General features: G+C 46.6%; 1 protein-coding gene across 5 annotated transcripts in view; it reads right to left on the bottom strand.

Annotated features, from left to right (window-relative positions):
* Positions 1–190: 190 nt before the first annotated feature.
* The window catches only part of LOC142575186 (uncharacterized), a 73,753-nt gene continuing 50,343 nt past the window's right edge, over positions 191–23,600 (bottom strand). For 4 of the 5 annotated variants that reach the window (XM_075684295.1, XM_075684291.1, XM_075684293.1 and 1 more), the window contains 3 exons: positions 4,947–5,024; positions 2,521–2,547; positions 191–1,740 (listed from right to left, as the gene is read on the bottom strand). In XM_075684295.1, coding sequence (XP_075540410.1) covers positions 1,681–1,740; positions 2,521–2,547; positions 4,947–5,024 — 165 coding nt within the window. In that variant the 3' untranslated portion in view covers positions 191–1,680. The remainder of the gene's footprint in view (positions 1,741–2,520; positions 2,548–4,946; positions 5,025–23,600) is intronic. The other variant, XM_075684294.1, reaches the window with a different exon arrangement.

Below are 23,600 nucleotides of genomic sequence, written 5' to 3' on the forward strand. Positions count from 1 at the left end.
CCGTATTTCAAGTGGCCCGTGCCGCCGTTTGAGTGCATAGCACTGGCTGCAGGCAACTGACGCTCGCGGGCAACTGGCCTCGGCTGGCGTAACCTGCTTACAGCGTTTTGTGTTGTCGTCACTTGACAGTTTCGAGATCGTGTACACTTCTTGTGTGTGAATTTATAAGGTCAAGTGCTGAGCACGGACATGAAGAGGCAACCATTAAGAAAGCTTTTATTGCACATAACTTACGCACAGAAACAAATTCGCTGCAGAAATGCGTATGCAAGGAAATGGTACTGAGCGCAAAATAATGTGCAACTACACAGCATCTGCATCAGAATCGCTTGTTCAGTACACGCTGGCTGGTAACGTGTCGATTCGCATCCCGGCCAGCATAAAGCTTTCTTGTTGTGCGCGACATTTTTTTTAGCTTTTCTTTTATGCACGATACTTCATTGAGTGCATGATACGTGCGAGTGTGAGTGGTGTAAGTCGCAGCTCACTTTTTTCTTTCCCAATATGTACCCTGACGACCGCCAAAAGAAAAACACAGAAAGAAAAAAGCCATTTAATATAGATTTTAGACAGTGCATGTTAACGGCAAAAGGCTTGGATCATTCTGCAGACAAAACACGCTCTGTGTGAAACGACGATCTGTTGAGTCCGGATGGCCTTCAAATATCGTTACGGCTTTTCCGAACGAGCACCCGAATCTCGCCTGATGAAAGAGCACTTCCTCTGCACGGTGTGGTCAAACCAACGAAGAAGGCTTGAGGATTTTCTGTTAACGTTATCAAAAACCAAGGACAACAGGTCTCTCGTCTGCCCTCTTCTCACAGCGCATTTATTAATTGCCCAGCTTTCGCTAGTTTTTCCTACAAAATTCTGCGCCCGTGTGCGTCTATTTAAAGAAAGAGTTAAAAATAAGGAATGGTGCCCATTTGCCTACAGTTCCTTGCGCTCAACGGAAATAACGAGCCATGAAGCAAACTGCAAGCGCTCCGCTGACCCCCTTCTCTGACTAGCCGACCGAATCGAGCCTCCACCTGTCCTGGACCTGGCGGAATTTATCGGAACAGCACTGAGTAACGCCATCGAGGCCCTAGACTTGGGGCTTCGACTTCATTTTCGTTTAATAAATAAACTTTTCTCTCCCATTCTCTCTCAATAATCCACGTACTCTATAGTGTACTTTTCTTGCGAACGCCTGTATCCCCAGGGTTGTCATTGTGCAAGTAAACAAAAAGAAGAAAGCGTCGATACGAGAGGGCCTGCATCCCAGCAGCATAAAACCGAGGCTTACGCTACCTCGATGAAGAAACAAAAGCAGAAGCCCAACACCGCACACAGCGCAAGCATATATACTGGAAAATAAATACAAATACCGGCTTGTTTACGTTGCGTTGCTTCGTTTCACCACATCAAGTTAAAGCGAGTGGATCAACGCGGTCGCTGCTGCGAAACGTTAATTCAAAATGTGGCACGTGGTCGCACAAATGTGCAGAAAACCTGGTCTTCCATCCGCAGTACGATCTCTCGATGAGCTCTCACTTGACGCCTGCGTGCAGCAGCCCCGCTGCACAGTTCGGCGCATGGTAGATGAGCAGTAGCGAACTTGCGCGTAACATTTGGGCTGTGCGCAGGCATGTATACTGCACTTAGTCGACGGAAGCAGCAGCGCTGAGCCACGAATCGCTACAGCAACTCTTTCTGGCATTTTCGCTCGGCGGTCTTCAGCTCCCCCATGAAGTCATCCTGCAAAAGAAAGAAAAGGCGTCGAGAGGACTATAGTTCGAAGAGGTGATCATTTTCGCTGCCTTTGTCAACGTGACATTACGATGACATTATGTGATGTGAAGCGCTGGCGGGGCTCGGAAGACGACTGAAAAGAACTTATTTGTTTTCCTGCGTGCTCTGTTCACGCTAATCATCACATATAACAATGCCAACTACACCACATCAATTTGTACAACAACATCCATCAGTACGTCAATGAACAGTTTGGTACTACAATAGTCGAACTAGAGCGCGACAACAGTCATGTTACATCGGTCGCGAGGTTGTACAATCGAATCTAAACATTACAGAAAAGAAAAAAAATTGTTTTATTTTTATTTTTTGATTGATAATATGCATGTATGTATGTGTTCGTTGTGTATTCGGTGGCTTGCGCGTCCAGATCGTAATTCCTCCTTCGCTTACTTGAGCTGAAAGCAAGTGGTCAGGACGAATGCAAACAAATACCAATAAACTGCTTCCAGAGTATTCGAGCTGTCAGCACAGGAAAAGCAGCGGCCGCGGAGCACGCATAGCCAACGCCGTGCCACAACCTCCTATGGCCACTGTTTGACCGGACATTAACTGGCGAAGCGGTGCCTCGACATTGCCACAGCGTTTCGTGCAGCATTACAACCAGATTTTCATTTGCCCTACGATGCGTGAGGCTACATGCATTGCAATTTATGCAGCTAAACTTTATAGCGCTTGGAGAAAACTTGCGATTTCGTCAAAGTATGTAAAAATATGGCAACTTACCGCGAAAAACAATCTCAGAAGGCTGTCCTGCAAAGAACCAAAGCGAAGGAGAAAGCAAGGTCAGATTGGTCGGCGATTGAAACCAGAATCATATATCTGGGTGCTTCAGCGGCGACTGTGTCTAATTATTAAGGGAATTCGAAACACAATGTTAGCTTTTGCTGGCCAAGGCTCACAACGAAGGAGGATAAAATACAAACGTATGATGCGACATCTAGCGGCACAATTACTAAGATTTGCTAATTAAATTTAATTATTAGCGTTAGGCGCCGCTGATGCCAATTGGACGTTCGCATAGCTAATGCACACTCAGAACAAATACCCTGTAACAATGAATAAGTTTTTATTTACAACGCTCTCACGAGTAGTTGTACTCCATTTGGCGTGCGAAACTGAAACTGTCAGGAGTGCGCATGCTCAAGCCTAATGTTACGTCACGTGTGGGACGTTATACATCCCGTGGCATATCAGCCGGAGCGCCGAAGGCAATCTCAGCTGGTGTCAGCCAATCACGGCATGCAGTCTTCGTCATTCTTCGCATTGTTTTATCGCTTTTGTTTCACGGCTCAGCTTCTGCCATGGGACGTAATTTAAAGGCATGGCCTACGCGCGCTCATGTCGCTCTCGGTTTCGGTTCCGCGCGCAAGACATGGTGGAATTCTTCGAGCCGCCACGCTTTAAATAGGCCTTTGATCCATTTTAAAGGCCGATTAGCTACAAGAGAGAAACAAAAGGGAAGGAAAGACAAGCAGGTTAGCCAGTGTAAGTACCGGCTGGCTACCCTGTGCTGGAGAAAGGGGTAAAGGAAATAAAAGGAGAGACAAGGAAAAAAAATAAAGTGGGAAAAATTCACACAGTAACGCGATGCTACAAGCCAGAGCTTTCAAAGTCGGTCGCACAATTCGCAAGCCCTTAAAAACTTGAGCAGAGTCCTTAAATCCTTAAGTGCCGAAACCTGTCTGGACCAGTATATATCCTAGAACTTTTTCCTCTGTGAAGGGGCGATCGTCCAGTTTTTTCGAGCTCGGTCGCGAGCACTTTTCTTGAGGCACTGGAACGAGGACAGTCACAGTGGAAGTGCCCGATCGTCTCCTCGCAGCCACAGTTATCGCAAGCAGGGCTGTCGGCCATTCCAATGCGGAAGGCGTTCGTGAATGCCACCACAGGTGGCACAGAAGTGTTTGCTTCCGCTCGTGGTAACCCTGGTGGAAGACGGAGTTGCAGGCGTGGATCTAATCTGTGGATACGTGCGTTTGTGAATTTACTGACGCCGCCTCTACTGACACCGCGTCAGAGGTCATGCTCCCTATTTTTCCTTCCTTCACGCATGCGCCCTTCTGGCCACTTCCACAGGCGCCGTGCCAGAGCTGCAGCGCCGGCGGCGTTGAAGGCTTGCAATTAAGGTTCTCTAATTCAACTCTTCTGAAGTTGTGCTTTCAGCGACCTGCTCTAAGCGTAAGTCGTTTCCCGTACAGCTTCAAACTGTAGTGCTTAGACGTTTGCTTACAGCAACAATCAATTAAAATAACTTTGTCAGTTTCCCTCGGCGCGCGTAATTACCCGCACACCTTTAACACTGGCCGCAAATCACCCTTGGGCCAACGTCGGCAGTACCTAAACGACATGGTACTGCAAATCAAGTACATAATATGATGCAGATGGCAGATGAGTAAAGATGGCATAAAATATATTGCATAACAGAGACATAATAAACATAATAACAATTACAATGACAAGCATAATAGATATCAGATTGCGTAGAATATTTATGGTGACATATTCATCATTTGTATCACGCAACTCGTATGTACATAAATTTTCGCTGCTGAGATATCCACCAGGGATGACAAAAAATGAGCGGGACGGAACGAAAAGAATCGTCGCTAGGCACGGCCTCGACGGAGAATGAGGGTGGACACCTTGCTTAGCGTTTCGTTCACAACAAGCCTATGCTCTCTCTGTGGGAAGAAAACAGAATCAATATCCTTCGGTCCTCAATGACGCCTCGAACTACTGCGTAAATATGGAAGGCAGCTGGCGGGTACAAATTCAAAAAACAGCCCAAATGCAAAACTAAATCCGTTCATGGATGCCGTACAACGCTGTAAACTGTGCGAAGTAAACTTCGCTGTAACTCAGGTTTTCGCACTTTCGAAGTTGTAGCCTTCGTCTGGAGCGTACCGTTCGCGTTTCATTTGTCCACGACAGCGGGCGAGTTCTCTGGAGCTCCGAGCCGGCAACCGCGGCAGCACACCCACAGGGAGACAAAAGCCTTTCAGGGACTGTGCTGGTAGAGAGTGTCATTCATTCATTCATTCATTCATTCATTCATTCATTCATTCATTCACTCATTCATTCATTCATTCATTCATTCATTCATTCATTCATTCATTCATTCAAACCGAGTACTTTTCTGCTGCACTTACGATGTTGTAGCCCGCCCCGCAAAGAGCCCTCGTGAGGAACGCGTCGTTGGACATGAATTTCGCAATAATGTAGCCTACCTGCAATAAAAAAGAAATAAAGCAAGAACACTAAACAAAGATGAACTTTGATAAACCTTAGAAAAAAAAAGTTTTATCGAGGTGATTTATATGGGTAGATTAACGTTAAAGCGAACCTGGCTAAGCACAATTTCTGAGTATGAGGTATATGTACAAGTATTTGGATAGCTTACCACAGACCATACGAAAAGAAAGATCCGCTGAACGCAAACCTGAAATTTGTTTAAGCCACACTTGTGTATAGCCACCACTGTTTTGCTACTCGGCTTAATGGTATAGCCGATATCGGTTTCACTTAAATATCTGCAGTTACACGAGGGGCAAATAACATGTGCGTTTATATTGTCGTAAGAAATACATGAGCGTCTATACAATGACACGGCCATACCTGGAGGGCTGACACAACAATAATTTATGAAGTATTCGAGGTGCCTCTGGAGAAGCCAGGAGAACCAATGGTGTCCACACATGATGCAGCTGATGACCGCCTGAATACCTTGGTGCATTCTTTCTTCAACATGAAGGCACTGGAGCATTCTTTATCGAGCGCAATGAAATGTTCATTTGTCATGGCGTACAGGTTTGCGGAGCGCAGGCAAGCAACGATTACTGGATGAATTAAGCACAAGCACATGCTGCAATGCGCGCTGTATAATGCCAACGAAGTAAATATCGCTCTCGCGAGCCTTTTCGTTTTAATGCATTCTCATTTAAAGTTTTGTGCCTTGGATATATGGGCGCACCAGGAATAGTAGGTTTACAGTTTTGTGGGACCATTCTGTTAAGAGAAACTTATGAAGCGAATAGATTTTCAGGACGGCTTCGTTTTCACAAGGCTCTATTGCAGTACGTCTCATTCAATTGTCGATGATAAACACGAGTACGTGGCTTACACATATATAAGAAATAAGAATTATTGGAACAAGAAAGTACTGAAAATAAATGCTTGAAACAAAAATATTGGAGGGCGCTTAAGCTTCGCCTTTAAGAGTGGCATTCAAAGACCCCCGACTGCTTGTCACGCATCCCGGCAACCGCAGCTTTCTCGCGGGTGCGCGGAAACGAGTGTCGCAAGGAACCGAGCGGACCGCGCCGCTCGGAAAAACGGGTTCGTGTTTGAGTTTTCGCGTAACAGAATTATGCTTTCTGGTATATTCAAATTAAACTCTGACGCTATCATGTCTGTAGGTTGTGTTTAGGTCGTACTTTATGATTTTTCGGACGTATATCTTTGGGGAACTCAATTAGTTCAGTAACGCATCTGTGCCACGCGGAAGGCCTGCGTGGTTGCGGTTCGAGATGATTTTTCGCCAAGCTACGTCCGACGCCGACATCGGCTTTTTTGCGACACGGAGCCCTTAACGCTGTCGCGTTAAAATTAGGACTATTTCTCACCAAGCTAGGCTACCGCAGAATCTGCGGCCAATGAGCTCCATACGAACAGTGAATCTATGCAGTCACAAACAGTTTTGCTAGTATATGATAAGTGCATCAACCGTGGCAGAAGCGTGCATGCCGAAGATCTAGCGGCAGCAGTGGAGAAACCGCGACTACTGCATCTAAACAATCAGGCGCCACAAAGCTCACATGCGACATCTGCGTCTCGAAGGGAACGCGCCCGTTCGAGTACGAAAACTGGCAAAAGAAGCATAGAAAGCCGTTCGCTTTAATGCAGAAGAAAGGGACTACATAAATCAATTCTGTTTATCACGGGGATCATGGCGCTTGAAGACGTATATTTATCGGTTATCTATTTTAGGTAGCGTTTGTTGTCTCGATGCGTACTTCCCCAGAGAAGAAAGCCGTAAACCGCGGCGCATCTGCAAAGAGTATACAGCGTGTTTATAGCTAAGCCAGAGTTTAAAAATATGCGAATGCCACGTCTGGACAGACCCAAGGTAATGTTTGCCGTCACATGGAGATACCCAAATTATTTTTTTCGTTCCGCCTATTTATACATTAGACTTAATTAATTTCTCAAAATTATAGTTAGATGATAAGTGTCAATGCGAAAATTGTAGAGCGACATGAAAAATTACCGATACAGCTTTCTGTTACTCAATACGTGCTACATAAAAGAGTTTTTCTGAGCGTGAAAGAAGCCCACAAATGCACGCAATATTGCCGCGGGACTGGCACCTCGAGTTACTTTGCGTGCATTCGCGGGCTTTTTTCACGCTCGGAAAATCCCTTTTATGTGGCACATATTGAGCTACAATGAGCTGTATCGGGAGTTTTACAGCGAAGCTGTTAAGGGCTAGTTCCCCCAGGGTCGTGTCCGTGTGTAGACACAAAACTATCATCATCAGGATTGGCTCCAGCGTCGTCTTCCACAGCTGGCTCGTTGGCGCCCCTCGGCGCCACCGCGCGAACGCGCTTGTGCCACTGCTCCCGCGTTCGTCGTCGTAATTAATAAATTAATTAAGGCACACGAAGACGTAACCAATTTTACAGCGAAGCTATTAAGGGCTAGTTTCCCCAGAGTCGTGTCCGTGTGTAGACACAAAACTCCCCATACGCGTGGGCCGATGCCGAAGAAAGTGCAATGCCGGGCTGACCCGCTGCCGAGGTGAAGCAGGCGTTAAACACTCCCCATAAGTGGGCCAATCCCGAAGAAAGTGAAATACCGGGTCGACCCGCGGCGCAGGTGCAGTTCGCCATTCAGGGGCTCACATACACAGCTCCGCTCGTCATCCTTCTTCACAGAGTGGAAGGGCATTGAGTTTCTTTCATATTGCTCTAAAATTTTGTCAGTGAAATTTTTCATCTAACTATAATATTTTAGAAGGTGATTAATTAATTAGAACTAATTTTGTAATTACGTAGAATGAAAAAAAATAATCTGAGTATCTCCAAGCGATGGCAAACAACATTATTTTGGTTCTGTCCAGTTACATGGCATTCGCATATTTTTAACCTCTGACTAAAGTTAGCTGGGACACGCCCAATATAGCACAAATGGCTGTACGGCTCGATATGTATGCTGGGGCCGTATAACGTAAAACAATTTCATTCTGATTTCATTACAATCTCCTGATGTGAAATTTACGTAACCGCCAATGCAAGAATAGGGCGGTGACCCGCAGCGTTGTTCGAAGAGCCCAATCAAGCGCCCACTTCCTTTATAGGAGGCCCCTTTTGTTTGTTTGGAAAACGAACACCATTGCCTCATTGACAGGTTTTCATTATGATTGGCTGATAAGAGGCGAGGAGCTCGCAGAAGTGGAGACAGTTTCGGCGGCTCGATCCGAGCTAGCGCAGTGAAAGCATAGGTAACCGGATGAGGGGGGAGGGGAACATTCTGCGATTGGTCCCCTCTTCCCCTTGCTTAGTGGCTGGTCGTCGAAAAACACGGCGGTGTGCGACCAGAAGGTTAAAAATGCCGCTAAAACAGGGGCGCGACAGAGCTATACTTTCAAGAAAAAATCGTTATTGCAGAGAAATTTCCATGTTCTCCCCGGCAGCTCCGAATATTCTTTGCCAGAGCGATCGGCGGGCAACCACGTTTCATTCCTTCTGGAACGGGGCAGTGCACGTCAATTATGGAAAAAGAAATGCAGATTTGTTCGGGATGTGAATGCATATTTAGTGTGTGCGCGTCACTTCATGTGGTGAGTTTTCGCGGTTTTGTGACATCGCGTGATGCACAGCCGAAGTGGGCGCGGCCCGAAAGATTTTGACCAATAGCGGAGGGCTATAAAAGGCAAAAAAGAAAAGAAAGCGTAGAATCAGAAAGATTTGTTTTTCTTTTGTTCGGCCTAATCATGCATAACCTGTGTACACGTCATATATGGAGAGTATTGTGGTTTTCGTGATGTTGCATGAAGACAGGCGAAGTGGGGGTATAGTATGGTATGGTATGGTAAAACTTTAATTAAGTCCTGCAGATCGGGAGACTTCACGAAGCGGGCCGCTCCCACGTGGGAACCGGAAGGCCGAGCCTCTCGGCCGCATCGTGGGCCTGCTGGACAGCCCAGAGTTGGTCAGCCAGAAGAGGGCTGCGGAGAACCGCCTCCCATCTGGCCGAGCTGTTAGCAATGATAGAGCGTGACCGGGCACACCGACAGAGCACGTGGTCTAACGTGGCTATTTCTCCACAATCGTGGCAGGTAGCATTGGCGTAAGTATCAGGATAGATTTTATGTAAGAGCGACGGATTGGGATAGGTATTCGTTTGTAGTAGACGGGGCGTTAATGCTTGAGCTCTATTAAGGCGCGGGTGAGGAACAAAGTAGGTTCTACGGCTGAGATAGTACTGTTTAGTAATCTCGTTATAGGTGGAGGGCGTGTCCCTGTTCCCTGGAGAGTCGGCTTCCGATTGGTCGAGGGTAGCGCGGTGGGCAAGTTCACGCGCAGCCCCGCGAGCCGACTCGTTGAGGTTGGGAGGAGCACACTTTATCTGACTCTGATGTGCGGGAAACCAATAAATGAAGTGGTGCGTGATTTCCTCGCCCCCAATAAGTCTGAGGGCCTGCTTGGATACGGTGCCTTTTTCAAATGCTCTTACTGCAGATCTTGAATCACTATAGATGACATCCCGTGAGCTATCCAGCAGTGCTAGTGCAATAGCCATTTCTTCAGCTATTTCGGAGTCCCTCGTCCGAACCGAGGCAGCATTGGTGATTCCTTGCCGACCATCAACAGTGACAATGGTGAACGCCCGACGTCCCTTACAGGAAGCGGCATCCGCAAAGCTGACCTGTCGCTGATCATTGTGTATTTGCCCCTGCTCTCCTTCTACCGCGATTATGATCGGGGTGCATGTTCCTAGGTATTGGCGCGACCGTAATGTTCTCACGAATCGACGGAGGAACGTCAGAGAACTCCTCCGCTACTCTATCGGGGTGATATCCGAGTTCCTGCAAGATGGATCTCCCTGCCTTCGTTGTTGTGAGGCGAGTTATCTGTGCGCGCTCCTGGGCCTCTGCAATCTCTTCAAGAGTGTTATGAATGCCAAGCTGAATTAAGTGCTCTGTACAAGTGTATACGGGTAACTCGAGAACCCGCTTGGTAGTCTTCCTAAGCTGTCGCATGAAGACAGGCGAAGTGGGGGTCCCTGACCCCGATCTCGCTCGTTTGCCTGAGAAAAGACCCAAGGCAGCGTTCTCCAGATCAATTGCGGCTAACTGGCGCTCTTTGTATTTGAGGCAGTCACCCGCAACAAAAACGCCATCCCCTATGTGGTGCTTGAAGAAGCCCCCTGTGTACCTTGCTGTTCCAGGAATAGTGAAGAAAGCTAACCTGACCACCGCGGCTCTCAAGCAGATCACATTGAAACTGCATTGTTCATACGTTAACCGAATTCATGTTTACACGGATGGTTCCGTCTCGGAAAATTCTACGGGCGCCGTTGTTCTACCGTCTCAATCGGTCGTCATCAAGTTTAAGACTTCACACGTAACGACATCTGCAGGTTCCGAACTGGCCGCTCTTCGCGCTGCTGTCGAATACATTGAAAAAGAACCGCCCAACAAATGGGCAATATTTTGTGACTCGAAAGCAGCCCTCCAGAGCTTGCGAAGTTTACGACGTGGCAATTATGAACAGCTGGTGTCACAAATCAACGAAACCTGTCATTGCGCTTCTGAACGAGGACATGATATCATATTTCAGTGGCTGCCGGGACATTGTGGCATCGTTGGTAATCACCTCGCCGATGACGCTGCCCGACGTGCCCAGGCTGGCTCACCGACACTCCTTATACCTTTATCCAGAGTCGACGCTGCAAGAGAGCTTCGCAGTCTCGCTCGTACCATCACCTTAGGTTGCTCGCATACACCACAGAACTCTAAGTGTCGTTTATACAGCCTTGACCCATCACTGAAACTTAAATTACCAGCGAACCTTCCACGACGTGACGCAACACTGCTGTGTCGGCTGTGGGTAGGAGTAGCATTCACCAACTCCTACAGCTATCGTATTGGAATGGCGGATTCACCAATGTGCGCTAAGTGCAAGTGTGAAGAGACCATCAGTCACCTTCTGTGCCACTGTTCTCGCTTCGATAATCAACGTGAGACTCTCCAGCGTGCCTTAAATAGACTGGATGACAGGCCATTTACGGAAGCGAAGATCTTGGGAGCCTGGCCTCACAGTTCATTAGCCCAGAAAGCAGTTCGAGTGCTTTTTCGCTACCTGAGGGCAACAGACTTGAGTGCCCGACTATAGACATCCTACACCTAAGTTTTCTCTCTCTCTTTCACTCCCCATTCCCCTCCCCACGTGTAGGGTAGCAAATTGGACTCAGTCTAGTTAACCTCCCTGCCTTTCCGTCTTCCCTCTCTCTCTCTCTCTCTCTCTCTCTCTCTCTCTCTCTCTCTCTCTCTCTCTCTCTCTCTCTCTGTGCATTCAATTTATCCCGCTCTGGCCGTTTCCATCGATGCATGGCTGCCACGTATCTAAAGTGGCACAGAACGAAGGCATGCATCAGTCGAATGAGGTTATCTTTGAGTCTATGGTGCTGATTTGATACACGCCGAACTATACGAACAACACTTTCAGATTTAACAATTAGCTTGCGTATAGTCTTGCCACTTGTACCCCCTGACTCAACGATCATGCCCAAGACCTTGATTGAATCGACTCTGGGTATACGGCAACCGTTTCTTGTATATAGGTTAATGTCTCTGTCTTCTAACGATGTCCACCCCTTGGGCCTTGGACCGCGTTTCTTGGGACTATGCAGCAAAAGTTCCGACTTCAAGGGGGAGCATCTGAGACCGGTGGGTTCGAGATAGGTTTCGATAGTGTCTATGGCCTCCTGTAAGGCTCCCTCAACCTGACCTTCATTGCCTCCTGGGCATATCGTCAGCATACGTAGTGTGTTTGATGCCTTCAATCTCGAGAAGCTTTCTGCTTAGGTCGACTATGGCTATATTGAATAAACAGGGGGAAATGACTGACCCCTGTGGGGTGCCCCTCTCGCCAAGTTCCACTAGTTGTGATTCGAGATCAGCCACCCGGAGGGTAGCCTTCCTATCCGAGAGGAACGATCTAACATAGTTATAAAATCTCTCATCCAGATTGAGCCGAGATATCGAGGCTAAGATATGCGAATGTAGAACGCTGTCGAAGGCCTTCTCAAGATCAAGTCCCAAAACGGCTCGAGTGACGCTAGAGTCGTTGTCTATGATTTGATGCTTAATCAGTTTCATGGTATCCTGTGTGGATAGGCCTGGTCTGAATCCTTTCATACTATGGGGGTAAATGTCGTTATTCTCCAGGAACCGGGAGAATCGATTCAGGAACGCGTGCTCCGCTATCTTACCTACACAAGATGTAAGCGAGATGGGCCTCAAGTTGTCAACGCTAGGTGTTTTGCCAGGTTTGGGGATGAGTACTGCGAGAGCAGTCTTCCAAGGTAATGGGACGGTTCCATTACTCCAAATTTCATTAATGTCCTTGTGAGTTATGCTATTGATTTTTCATCCAGATTTCGCAACGCCTTGTTGGAGATGCCATCCGGCCCTGGTGTGGATCTACCATTAAGTCCATGTAGAACCCTACGAATCTCCTCAACGCCAAACTCTGCATCCAGGTAGGAATTGGCCTAGCCCTGGTAATCGAGATGTACACGAGACCACTCTGAGCCGACTGGGAGATATTTGTTAGCAAACGCAAGGATTAATTCGTCCTCAGAAGTCATTCGTGCGGCCTCATGTATGGTTCTACCAATGGCATGCCTCTCATTAGACTTAATATTGGTCTCGTTAAGCAGATGCTTAAGCAAGCTCCAAGTTTTACCATTGCGCATTTGGCCGTCTATCGAATTGCAAACCTCGTCCCACTGCTGTTTAGAGAGGGTTACACAATGCTTCTCAATGCGTTTGTTAAACTCAGATATCTTTTTGCGTAGCCTACGATTAAGTCGTTGACACTTCCATCTGTTGAGAATGGACTGTTTGGCCTCTAACAGATGGGCTAACCTGCTATCCATTTTCTCAACAGGAAGGTCGGTGCAGACCTTAGAGGTTGCACGCCGAACGTCCTCTTGGACCTGAACCATCCATTGCTCTATGGTAGGTCGGGAATCTGAGGGAGGCCTCTCTTCACGAAGCTTGTGGAATTTATCCCAGTCCGTGTACGAGAACTCGCGCTGCTTTTTACCCACGATAGGAAGCTGGGCCTCAGAAATATAGTGGTCACTACCAAGGTTCTCAGCCAAGTTATTCCATTTGGCCTCAGTCACGTTCTTGACGAAGATGAGATCAGGGGTAGAGTCTCTACACGCGGATGTCCCGATTCGGGTTCGAAAGTTAGGTTCAGTGATCAGCGTCAGGTCCAGATCCATGGCATTCTGCCAGAGATGCTTACCTTTGTTGGTATCATATTTATAACCCCATGAAACCATGTGAAATGAAACCATGTAGGGGTGGCCCGAAAAATTTTTTACCCATCGCGGAAGGCTAGTGGTACAAATGGCATAGATACAGCTTAGAATAGCTTTGCGTTATAGCACCGCCCCGTCCCGTGTCGAGCCACGTGTGGCGATGACGTGGTTTCAGTGACACGTGAGTTTGCCGGAGATCTCGAAAAATACTGGGCTTCTGCGGTAAAAGCACGGAAGGAACAATACGGGACTTGTGTGATGCAGAGCAAAATGAAACCATGTGCGCCCTGCGGGGGGTGCCGTAATCTTACAGCCGCACCCACAGTATTAGTGGGTTTTAAATTGGGCACAGCACATTTTGCAAGCATATCATCACTGGAGGATGGAGGATATCAGAGAAGCGAAGCTTGAACAGCGGTCCCCTTTAACGCTCGAATGTTTTGCGGCCAGGATCCCCGTGCCTGGTGCACATGGGCATATCAATTGTGGAACCTTGATGTACGCTCGAACTCGAGGCGTCATCACAAGGTGTCATCACCGCAACTTGCAGCTCGTTCGCCTATGATTCCATTCGTAGAGCATTTGTACACATGCATACATGTCTTCGTCGTCAGTGCTGTAAACATTCAATGACGGGACAATAACAAGAATTATAGGGCGGACGACATAGGCGCTGAGTATAGCTATGGTTTCCTTATCTTCAAATAAGAAAAATGAATGTAAGGCAAGATCACGTTCCAGGCTCGAAGCACGAAAAGTATAAATGATGAGCAAAGCAAGAGCAAGGTGAAAGCAGGAGCCAACGTTTCGACAAGTGTACTTGTCTTCATCAAGGCCTTGAAGTCTTCTTCAAGCCTTGAAGAAGACAAGTACACTTGTCTAAACGTTGGCTCCTGCTTTTAGCTCGTTCTCGTTTTGCTCATCGTCTTGAATTTCCGTCTACCCCCTTCCCCTTGTTTTTCGTGTTAAGTAGAAACGTGGGTTATAATGCGCAGCGCGACGTGCTGAGGCTTCTATCAGAACAAAACGACAATGAAAAACAACCTTCTAATGTAATTAAGGACAGGTAAAAACGCCGTAGAGAGTAGCAACGGTAAAAGGAAGCAAAAATCGCCTACTGATACTCAGCGCCCGTGTTTTTGGAATGGCCGCTTCTGGAACGCTGCTTTTAGAATGCCTGCATCGAACTCACATGGTAGCGGAGCTCTAATTTATTCGGTGCTTACGTGAAGGCCTTACATACAGGGTGTTTTACGTAACATTAAGGAAGGATTTTTAAAAAGTGGTTAGCTGCAGCTGAGTGAAACCAATGGCATATGGTTTGCCGCCATGTGGAGCTCATTAGAGTATTTTTTCATATTCAGATTAATGAGTTAATTAACTAAGATGAATGATGCAAAATGTTTAATATTCACTTTAGCGCCAACTGCGCTTCGTTGCGTTGTAGAGTGGATTCAGAAACGACCGATCAAAATATTTGTGGCAACGTACATGCTGCGTGGTGATTTTCTTTTTTTTTTTTGCATTTAGAGAAAGCCCGCGAAATACGAGATAAAACCACGTGACTGCGCTCGTGCGCTGTCTTATCGCAGCGCTCTCAACCGTGCGTGGAGCATATCGCTTATCTTTGACGACGTTGCTTCCCTTCCGTGCGCCACCGCCAAAGATGCTGACGCACGGTGAAGCCGATGCTCATAGAGCCGCGGCCGCAAAATTCGCCACGGTCCGCGCGCACGGTTCTTTCGCACGAAGCGCGGTTGAGAGCGCTGCAATACCAAGGACAACATAGGGGAAATTGCTTGTACTTACTAAATGAATTAAGGAAATTGTAAATTAATGGAAATGAATGTGGATGACAAAACAACTTGTGGAGCAGGTGGAGAACAATCCCACGTCTTCGCATTACGCGTGCGATGCTCCGCCAATTGAGCTACCACGGCGCCGTATTCCTATACTACTTTCTTGGGTATTTATGTTTCCTACTACAGCCCTGGGGGTGTTAGCCAGAGCCACCACTAAGAATTGGCGGCGGATTTCGAGTTGGCTATAAAAAAGCGGGCCCTCAGGTATATATATATATATATATATATATATATATATATATATATATATATATATATATATATATATATATATATTAAACTGAAGACAGTGGGAAGTGGGCATGGTGCGAGTAAATGAGAAGATGACGACGAGGAGTGCTTGCTTCCCCGTTTCGATATAGCGCCGACCTGTTTAAGCCGACCGCTGCAACCTAGAACTAGTGCTGCTAGGCAAACACCCCCGTTACAATATATATATATATATATATATATATATATATATATATATATATATATATATATATATATATGTATATATATAACCTTCAATACAATTGCACGTGAAGAAACTTCGTGTGACCTCGAAGAATTAATTATTCACTGAAGTGGGGGGCCTCGTATGAGTAAATGCAAGACCTCATAGTAGGACAGTTCAATTTCACAGCACGTGTACTCTCGCGCCACCGAGAATCTGGTGTCTCTCGGTGGCGCGATCTTCCTTCGCGAAATTGTTTTATAGTTCGCTGTCACTAATACCGCTTCGCTTTTCCCGAGAAACTGCAGCATCTCCCTCTCTCTCTTTCTTTCTTTGAGTCCGCGGTATAAGCGCTGCTGCCCATGCCTGCTGGTGATTCTGATTTCGAGTAAATCCGGCTTGGCATCATTTCAGTTGCTGAGGTAATTATAAAGGGGGCCCCAACTATCATGCACCAAGACGAGCATTTGCGTTACTCGAAGGAAACCTAATGCATATTATTTCCAGTACAGTGGAGCAGCCGCCAGTAATTTTTTTGTTACTGAGATTTCATTAGGTAATTATAATTAATTACCCGCCAAGGTTGCTCAGTGGCTATGGTGTTGGGCTGCTGAGCACGAGGTCGCGGATCGAATCCCGGCCGAGGCGGCCGCATTTCGATGGGGGCGAAATACGAAAACACCCGTGTACTTAGATTGAGGTGCACGTGATATAACCCCAAGTGGTCGAAATTCCTGGAGCCCTCCACTACGGCATGCCTCATAATCAGAAAGTAGTTTTGGCACATTAAACCACATAATTTTAGAAAATGTATAATTAATAATATAACTCGAGAAGTACTGTCGTAATTATCGAAGTGTCAATGAGGCATTTGTAGGCACCCCCAAATAACACCTAACTGCGATGTTTTCAGCGACGTAGTAATTGCGTACAATCTTTTCCGACTGGTAAAGAAGCCCCAATGAAAAATGAAAAACAGCACGTGATTGCTCTCCCACCCGCATCATAGTGCAACGCCCTCAAATAAGCTGATTGAAAGCAACTGCTTTGCCTGTCTCGAACCCGAAGAGACAGCGCATCGCCTTAATAATGGTACGGAAGGAGCACCAACAGCAGGTATCGCGGCTTCACAGCTATTTCTTCCTCTCATTCATACGTCACACCTATTATCCGTCTCTGAAGGCCGACTGATCACATAGATAACAAAAGCTCATTGACTCCGCAGCCGAAGCGCCGCTCTGATTACGCACGAAATGTGAAAAGGAATGTAATAGGTATAGCATGTTTCAAAAATCCCGGCTTTGCTCGCACCGCATCGAAAGAGTGCGCGCGCAGCTATATTTCGCGCCAGAAACTTGCTTCGGACCAAAGCCAAATTTTAGTGACGGTTTTATTTTTCATTAGAGTGTATTCATGCTGCAAAGACAGGTTTGTGGCAAAAGAATAAAACCGAAATAAACAGACCGGGAAGCGACTCACGTGTAAAGAAAAGGCAGAACCGATTCGTTGAAGAAAGTAAATGTACCACTTCTAAATGAACCCAACTGGCAATCAGGATGTCTGCACACACACGCGTGAACTAAAAAAAAAAAAAAAAAAAGAAGAATCCACGCAGAGTCTTCTCTGGGATTTACCTAAAGGATGCGTAAGCATTTCGCACCATACACTGACGTGGTGTTTCGTGGTAGAATGCAGGTGTGTTTCGCATAATTGCGAGAACGACCGCGAAAGAACCGTGAAACGGAGAAGCGCGGTTGCAACACTGAACTGTTAAGTAAGACTTGCACGAGGCGACGTATAATCAGTGTTTACTGGCGCTATAGATAGCCCGCAGCGGATGTGGACGTAGGATGAAATGATGAGGAAGATGTAGCAAACCAAGGAAATGTATGCAACATTTATTAGGTACACTGAACCATTACGAACCGTGATCCGGCGACGGCAGACGCGGCGGCGCGCGGCCTGCCCGCGAAGGCGACAGAGTGCGGCATGTGCTCAGAGCCCCGTGAGTGCTGTGTTCTCGCCGCTTCGTGAATTCGCACGCAGGTGAATTGGCTCGCTGCTGCGGGCGCTATGCTGAAAGCGATCTTCTTACGGGACGGAGGGAGGAAGGGTTTTTCCGTTGGACGTAAGGATAGAAATACATGCGCATTTAAGAACATCAGGATTTCAGTGTGCCCTTGTTATCTATATGAATTCGTAAGCGACGTTGAACACCAGCTGCTGCCTAGAGGACGGGCTCGAATAGGTCCCCTTCTGCAGCTACGCAGTACTGAGTCCGCTTTATCACATCTTCAGTGACTTTCTTGATGATCGACGCTGGAATTCTGCGGCAGACATCCGTTATCCTTGCCTTGAGCACATCTCACGTCCGTTTCGATCATGTAGGCACGATCTTTCACATAATCCAAAAGAAAGAAATCGAATAGAGAGAGGTCAGGTGACCTAGTCGGGTAATTTACAGGCCCGGGCCTTCCAGCCTGTTGCGCATGAAAAGTCGCATGTAGACAGTTTCGTGCTCGGCTTCTACTGTGTGCGGGTGCCATATCTTGCTGATACCACAGAAGGGAAAGACGTGACGGGCTGAGACACTGATCCACCACTCCTTCAAGGATTTCGTGCAAGTAACGCTGTCCAGTCAGTGTGTAATCGAAGATGGGGTCGATTATAGCGCCGACGTAAATCCCGACCCACACATTGAACGACCACTGGTACTGGTGCCCTGTGCGCTTTAACCAGTGTGGATTGGAGTCACTCCAATAGTGTGCATTATGCATATTTACCTGGCCATTTCTGCAAAAATTTACTTCATTTGTGCACATGATGTTGCTCAACAAGCCCGGTGACTCATCGGCTTTTGTGAGGACCCAGTTCGAGAAAACTAGACGACTCCGCAGGACCCTATCTTCCAAGCATTCGTGCAGTTTAGCGCGTTACGGGTGGAAGGCCGAGTCTCCTTCGAACTAACGACTGGGAAATTCGTACCCAGGCAGCCACGTCCCGCACACTACTATGAGTGTTCGAGGCCACAAGTGCTAGAACATCCGTGCGTAGGTTAGGACTCAGAGTCCCCCGCCGCTGTTTCTGGAAGCTACAGGTCTGTCTCAAGTTTTCGTAATTTCTTTTTTTTATTATTGAAATGAAAATAAAGGAAAGAGACGTAGTCACCTTATAATGGTGACGGCTACTATTTTTCTCATAGAGGAAACAAAAATATAAAAAATATGTTGGAAAATGAAAAGAAATCACTTCCCACGGTCAGAAATCTACAGCACAGTCCTATACGCCCGTGAACATAACACCATAATAGTCAAATGCGAGTTGCACCCCAATGAGTTCGTAAACAAAGTCACAAACACACCCAAACGGCCGTGATGTAGACTTCGATGAGCATATAAACAGATGAGGAATTACACAGTGTTAAAATAATTCTCGCACGGAATGAAAAAAAAAAGTATAACACGTAATATACAAGCACTAATAATTACAAATAGAACAACGTTATAGCAACATCGTGCGATTATTCAGTGCATACTTAGTACTTGGTAAAGATGCCTGTTTCTTCATAAAGATGTTCAAGTGTGCTCATGCAATGCTTTCCGCTGTGCTATTTTCGAAGGCCATGGACCCAGCAATTTTGCGAGTGAGAAAGGCCGGTGAGGATCAGTGGAGTGTAGCTCTTGTTCTAGCTGCCGTCTTTGCATCTCGTATATGGGGCATTCGAGGAGTAGATGGCGAACATCCTCATCATCGTGGCCACAAGAGCAAGCCGAGGAAGGAGCCCGTTTCATGCGATATAGTTCATAATTTCTTATGATAGTCGGTGCTCTTGGTCTACCGCCACACTTCCATGAGTGTTATATATTTGCGGCTTACCTCTTGTTGCCATTGGCAGCTCCCAAGGCAATGATCATGTTTTCCTTCTGCTCATTAGAGAAAGACATGGCGACTGAGACGAAACAAAATGCACCCTTAAACCTTTGCAATGACGTTGTCAACTCGATTTTGTGGTGATAGGTTTTGCGATAAAAAAATTAAAAAACCATCCGTGCACGTTATCTACGCGAAGACAACAGCTATCACAGCTTGCTTCCAACTAACACCAAACGCGACGTGTTAATTCAGTCGGCGCGTGGCAGATAAGGCACTAGCTCGATCACGGTGTGTTTCTTTATTTCCTGTATTTCGTTCTGGCTAACTCAGAGAGGGCTTGTTCGAGGGGGCTGCTTTATGGTGCGGGTGGGAGTGCAGACACGTGGCATTTTTCATATTTCGCTGGATTTATTCATCAGTCGGAAAAAATTAGTACGCAATTAATGCGTCGCTGAAAATACCGTAATTATCTGTCCCTTGGCTGTGCCTACAAATGCCTCATTGACACTCTGATAAATAAAATAGTACGTCTTGAGTTAGACAAGTATTTACAATTACCCAATTGAAACTCAGTAATGAAAGAAATTACTGGCAGGTACTCCATTGTACCGGAAACAATATGCACTAGGTTTGCTTCGAGAAACGCAATTACTCTTTTTTTTTCTTTAAATCTGGGTGCATGATAGTTAATTGGGACACCCTGCATACATTTATGACCTCTGCGTGCAAGTGACGATGTTTCCATCCCTAATAAATGTGGTAAATTATTAGAAGACCTTTTTCATGAGTCTTAGCACTACTTACCGGAATGAGAAGCAATACTGAGACACATATCATTCGCGTGCATTTCACACAGCGTTGATAAAAGACTCTGCCAAAGGGGCCACTGAGGTCTTCGTGTTTTTTCCCAGGGTCAAAAAAGCACGCAAAGCCATTTTAATCGAGGTGAACATACAGCAACATATTCATTCTCTAGGCATAGGCTATCCATACCTTTGGAAGTTATATTTTATTGGCCACCTCTTTCTCTTTCAAAAAATATAATAAACTTTGTCATGTGTGTATATTTAAATATATTATGTATGTGCACGGTGTTTACAGTGGATATTTAAAGCAATGTTGAAGTGAGAAAATACGGATCAGTCAGCCGCCGCTAGTGCTTCTAATGCGCTTGTCCTCCTATTGTCAAGATTTGCAGAAATAAAATAAAAGTGCAAATTAAAAGCTGTTCTCGTCCGTGCCAACAATGATGCAGTAAGTTATTAGCCAAAATGAAATTTTAAGTAAAAAGGTCGAGGCAAGTTAAAAGAAACCTCGAATGACGGGGGTGACAAAACTCTGGTAATTACATTTTATGAGTCTGTGTGTGGTGGAGGGGGGGAGGGGGGAGGGGAGCTAGGCTTCGGCACCGTCGGGAGGGGCCCTGCCCTCTCCGGAAAACTCCAGAGAAGACTCAGGGCCTCAAGGCCCCTCCCCCCTGTAGTCGGCGCCGATGAGCGGCAGTGACACCTTGGAACGCTTCAGTGAGTATCTTTCTACAAAAGTTGTAATGAACCTACACAGAATAAACGTATATCAACATTGATTCGTACTTCGAATGAATATAAACACCGTGCACAGCATTTCTTAGGATTTCTCGTGCGCCACATAAAAATTGGAATAAAGCGAACAGTCAGGCACTGTTTCCACAGCACACTGCAAATTTTCGGTACACATCACCCAAAAGTGGTCCTCATTTTTTCAAAATACGAAATATCTGCTGTGTTTGCTGCTGCCGGGAACCAAGTAATAGTATAGCTGTTATTTAGAAACAGCCTTAACATGAAATCGTCAGTCAGATGTGACACATGTCTTTAGAAAAAAATCAAGTTAGTGTTCTATTGCTATTGAAATGGCTCTGCAAGTTCGACCAATGTCAATTTCACGAGTATATATATGATAAGTAGTGATTGCAAAATGAAATTCGACTGTTATACCTGTAAGAGGTTTGATTAGATTTCTGATCGTGATAAGATAATGAGACTGCAACGCTGCAATGGACAGAGATTATATAGGCACAGCACTCGATAATTCAACGATTTCAGGCCGTAAGGCACACCAGTCGTTGGGCGCGGCTGAATAAAATACTTTATCCGGACCTCCCCCTTTATCCGCCGATTACATGTAACAAGCTGATTGTGTTTTATAATACGTATATAGAGGTCCCAAAAAACTAGGCATGATGCAAGTTGCACAAGCTGACGGTTCGTTAGAGCGGGAACTGCCCAGCATCAGGCGTTAACCGCAACGCGAGCGGGTACGGCGAATCCCGCGCGTCGTCCGCTACAGGGCGTCCCGAGAAGGCACAAAAGACAGCCGTCGTTGTCCAGGCAGGGATATGCGTAGTAAAGAAAAGCATTAATTACGTGGTCACTCTACTAAGAAAGAACGTTTAGCTTAGCTGTAGTTTTAATGGACTTTCTAGCGCGCAGCCGAAAGTGTCAGTGCCCGTTTTCAAAAGTGGGAAGGGGGGGGGCGCAAATGACATACTCTGCCCCCCCCCCACACTTTTGACAGGCGGGGGGATCAAGTGCTCCTCTTGCTCACCCCCCCCCCCCCCCCCCCCCGCGGCAGATACGTATATGGCGCGGAGCATACGTTCTATAGCAAAATATGAGATGTCATACATACGTTAGAAGCAATCTACCACGTCGCTCTCATGAATGACAGGAAATTACTTTTCGCACGCGCTAATGCAATATCGCGTAGGTACATTTCCTAACGTTGCTATAGTACTGTATACGTACAAGGCATTAGCGGGCTTTCATTCACTGTATACAAAATCATTTAATGATTGTGGAGTTGGCGGGTTTAAAAGTGCTAATAACGCCGTATGTCTTTGGAGCTGAGTGCACTTCATTAGTCGTGAGGGCTGTATGGAAAAAACGCTCGCGTGCTGCGCTTTGACTCCCTCTTAACGTGCACTGGGGAGTTTCGTGACGTTGAACCTCGCAGTTTACGCACTTCATCACTAGAACCGGACGCTACATGTAATGCGGAAAGTATCATTTGCAACACGTTCAGCCGCACTATTCTCCCCCTATGATATATTATGAAAGTTGGAATAATCGTAAAAGGTCGAATACTTAACATTTTGATTATCTGTCGTTTACATTCGCAGTAACAATCATAATCAGTTCCAGTCATTACCGCGTGGACTCTTCCACCGCATATTTTGCCGCGTTGCACTGTTTTGAAACGTGTTTTCACCTCGTGCTGGGCGCATCCGTGGACGCGTGATCGTATGTGAGCAGCCAGTAAATAACGGGAAAAAGCGCCACACCAGGTTGATTTTCTGTCTCCTATTAGTTCGAGCCGTGAGCGCTTCCGCCGGCTTTGCTGCTCGCCTTCGTGCGTGTCTCGTGCGCAGTGATTGCGCAAGATTGTTCGGCTGAATGATTGCGCGTTGCGTCCCGGAATAGAGACCAACGAATAAGAAAAAAGAAAGTCTGCGTGGTTGAGAACCCCAAGCCAGCCGCAGTCTGCGGCGGTTACTCTCGGTAGGGGGGGGAGGCCCTTCGAGGGGGTAGCGGCGCGTGGCCCGAAGGTCGTTCCTCAAGGACGCGTCAGCGGTGGAGACGCCCTTTTGTCTTGACAGCGCCGCCGAGATGTCCACGGGCGCCACTCTTTGTTTTCCCGAGCACAGGCATGGCGAATACTAATGCTGTGCGCGAGAGAGCAAAACTTGCGCGTCGGCGAAATTTCGAAGCCGAGTCGTCGGCGTGAGTGGTGGGGCGATCGGACACTCCCTCGCTTTATACTTTTCCCTGTTTCAATGCACCCAGCCTTCCTGTCGACGTTATCTAGACGGCACCTCCACTATCTTGGTGCATTTCAATTTAAATAGTAACAAACTGAATACAGACAGCGCGAACAGGTCCGTTGCAAGATATGTTAACGTTGACCTAAAGCAACTTAACATTACCTGAACCTACAAGGTGTGCATGTTGCAAATTGCATGCCTGTTCGAGTGAGGGCTATCTCGAAATTTTGTCGGTAGGTATCTATTAGTTCTTCCTGTTCATGGGGGTTGTCAT

This window comes from Dermacentor variabilis, chromosome 3, assembly GCF_050947875.1.
Source record: "Dermacentor variabilis isolate Ectoservices chromosome 3, ASM5094787v1, whole genome shotgun sequence".
In the NCBI taxonomy this organism is placed as follows: domain Eukaryota; kingdom Metazoa; phylum Arthropoda; class Arachnida; order Ixodida; family Ixodidae; genus Dermacentor; species Dermacentor variabilis.